This window comes from Orycteropus afer, unplaced genomic scaffold (assembly GCF_000298275.1).
Source record: "Orycteropus afer afer isolate SDZICR_OR568_19922 unplaced genomic scaffold, OryAfe1.0 scaffold00018, whole genome shotgun sequence".
Taxonomy (NCBI): domain Eukaryota; kingdom Metazoa; phylum Chordata; class Mammalia; order Tubulidentata; family Orycteropodidae; genus Orycteropus; species Orycteropus afer.
Window position 1 is genome coordinate 13,967,037 of NW_006921605.1, and position 3,181 is coordinate 13,970,217.

General features: G+C 39.0%; 1 protein-coding gene across 1 annotated transcript in view; it reads right to left on the bottom strand.

Moving 5' to 3' along the window:
• Window positions 1-3,181, bottom strand: part of LOC103214090 (ABC-type organic anion transporter ABCA8-like) — a 59,436-nt gene that overhangs the window by 23,115 nt on the left and 33,140 nt on the right. Inside the window, exons 18-19 of the mRNA XM_007959892.1 lie at window positions 1,168-1,301; window positions 346-483 (exon numbers count right to left, since the gene is read on the bottom strand). Of these exons, the coding sequence (XP_007958083.1) occupies window positions 346-483; window positions 1,168-1,301 (272 nt within the window). The remainder of the gene's footprint in view (window positions 1-345; window positions 484-1,167; window positions 1,302-3,181) is intronic.

The window sequence follows — 3,181 nt, forward strand, 5'->3', positions numbered from 1 at the left end:
ATCATCCATCATCCATCCATCATCCATCCATGCATCCAGCCATCATCCATCCATCCATCATCCCTCATCCATCCATCCATCATCCATCATCCATCCATCATCCATTCATCATCTATCATCCATCCATCCATCCATCTCTACCTCCTTTTATGCACGTCACCCTTGTAACATGTGCCGGCCACGTGTTGCTCATGGTGCTCCTAGAATCCCACTTTTATTGTCTCACATGCTCTTCACATGAATACTTAATTATTCTGTTCTACTTTGCATCAAAATAGTGAAACTTTGAAAAATGAAAACTGAGGACTTCCTAATGGATTAGAGTCTATAGTATTATATACTTACCACAAAAAAGGTGCTTCTTTCAGTTTGGATATGTGCTGATGGTTTAAACATGCCAAGTAGCCCATTGCTAACAACATCCATAAGAACTGGGAAGCAATTCAATCTTTTGGCATTACATGCTAATGAAAAGTGGTAGTTCTAAGATAAAACAAAGAAAGTTATAAATTCTCAAAAATCCTTTTTTTTCTAAATTGCTCAAACTTCAACATTTTAATTAAAAAATCATAATTGTCAAATAATTAAAACAAAACATATATATACAGGCTATGTCTGATTTTCAGGACACCAGCTCTCTAGCCTAAGGCTTCACAAAACCAGGTGTTGAATGCGTATTATTCAAGAACAAAACAGAAGCTTCAGAATATGTGTATTATAAAATCTTTCAGGAAATATAAATTCTTGAGACGTGGCAGTAGATATTATGGTATGATTTTGCTAATATACTCTGTTTTGGTCAGCAATGATTGATATATACATTAATTTTAATTATTATACCAACAAATATAATTCATTAGGTAATAAATGAAAAATGCTTTTCATTCCAGTGTCTTCAATTGGAGACCTAAGTCTATTGATAGTATATTCAAACAGCCTTCCTCACCTTTGAGAAAAGTTACCTTCTGGTTCAGCAGTTAAGTGCTTGTCTGGTAACTGAAAGGTCAGTGGCTCAAACCCACCTGCAGCTTCTCAGGATAGAAGACCTGTTGATCTGCCCCCATGAAGAGTGCAGCTTAAGGAGCCCTATGGGGCAGTTTCACTCTGCCCTATAGGGTCACTCAGAGTCAGAATTAACTCAACAGCACACAACAGAGTCCAGCTTACCTTTTTATTAACAGACACTATGAGGGCTCCATTATAAGATGGGTCATCGGTGCCATCTCTAGTTCCCAATGCATCCACCTCCAAAGCTATGTTCTGGTGTTCCACAGAATGCACAAAGTCATCAATGCTTTCCCCTAATATGTAGTTAAAGATGTTAAATATAACAAAACTAAAAAAAGAATCTTAAGTTATATAGTAAAATTATAATTAATGTCAGTATGTGATGTTGTTGTTGTTGTTATGTGCCATCGAGTCGGCCCCGACTCATAGCGACCCCTCCTTGGGTTTCCGAGGCGGTATCACTACAGAAGTAGATCACCCAACCTTCCTTCCAAGGAGTGGCTGGTGGATTTGAACCGCCAGCCTTCTGGTTAGCAGTCAAGTGCCTTAGGCGCTATGCTAACCAGAACTCCTTCAGTATGTGATATATACTGTAAAATGGACTGTCAGGATATTTATCCACACAGTAATATGCTTGCCACCACCACCATGATGTTAAAAATCTATTCACCTCTCATGGAGTTTACTTCATAATATGTTCATTTGCTTATGATTATTGCTAATATAAAAGTCCTTTTAGAGTAGATTTATTCTTTTTTGAATCTCGCAATGAATGGCCATAAATAATAAGGCTTTAATAATGCAGATAATTTCTACTAAGTAACTAGAAAATTTGCTACTGCTCAGTTATAAATTAATTTTCCAAATGTTTTTTGGTGCAGAAAGACAACTTGTATAATTGCAGTGCATTGAACTCCACAGACCCTCTCCCTAGCAATACAACCCTAACTTGTGAAAATTTATTTTAAAGAATAAGTTAAAAGTGTCTTGAAATTGCCTTAAGGGCACTTAGAAAGTGAAGAAACATTTATTAAAAAAAATATATATCTACTAAGTATTGGTAAGAAAGTGAGAGATGGTGGCCCTGTAGCCTTGATACCTCCAACCTCCCTCTTAGTTCAGCATAGCAGAAGCTCTACTCCAAATAGGTGCAATGAAGGCCACAGGAGTCCCTCTTCCCTAAGCTCATACTTGAAAGGTACAGTATCCTCCTAAGAGGGGCAGGTCACCAACTTTTCTCATTCCCCACAGCCCCATGTTGCAGAAACTCAATTCAAGGCAAGAGCAGCTGAGAAGTCTGGGGCTCTCCTCCTCCACCCATCTCCCACTCACAGGCTGGAATCTCTACCCGAGACACACCAGTCTAAGAATACGAGAGCCACAATCACTGTTTCCCAGCTTTCTTATAAGGTAGAGTTTCCACGACAGGAGAGGCAGGCTGAGAAGACCAGAGGTTACCACATCTTTGCAGCCCCCTGTTCATAAAGCAGGAGGGGTTCCCAAAGAGAAGCAGGCCACCACCCCTGTCCCCAGCTCTGGAACAACAGCACAGAGGTTTTTCTAAGGGAGAAGCACAGCCTGTGAGAACAGAGAGCACTGAAGCCCTCCCCAAAGAAACTGACTTTAGTTGGAACAGTGTACAGAGAAGTTCATGTCTAAGAGTGCTCTAAAAACGTAATGGGAGTACTAGAAGGAGAGGAGAGAGAGAAAGAACAGAAAAATATACGAAAAATAATGATGGAAAATCTCCCAAATTTGATGCAAAAATTTAATCTGTGTTTAATCTGTATTGTAGCCAGCAGTCCAGTCAAAAGGCATTCATTGTCAGACTGGATAAGAAAACAGAACATAAATATATGTTATCTGCAAAAAACAGGTTAGATTCAAAGATATGAATAGATCAAAAATAAAAGGGTGGAAAAAGATTTCATACAGATAAGCACAGGACAGTTGGAGTGACTGTACCATCAGAAAAAATAGACCAAAAAAAAAACAAAAAAAAAAACCTAGGAATAAAGAGAGGGGCATTTATAATGACAAAGGGTAAAACATTCAGAAAGTTATAGCATTTATAACCATGTTGTTGTTGTGTGCCATCGAGTCGGACCCGACTCATAGAGACCCCTCCTTGGGCTTCCGAGGCAGTACCACTATGGAAGTAGATTGCCCCATC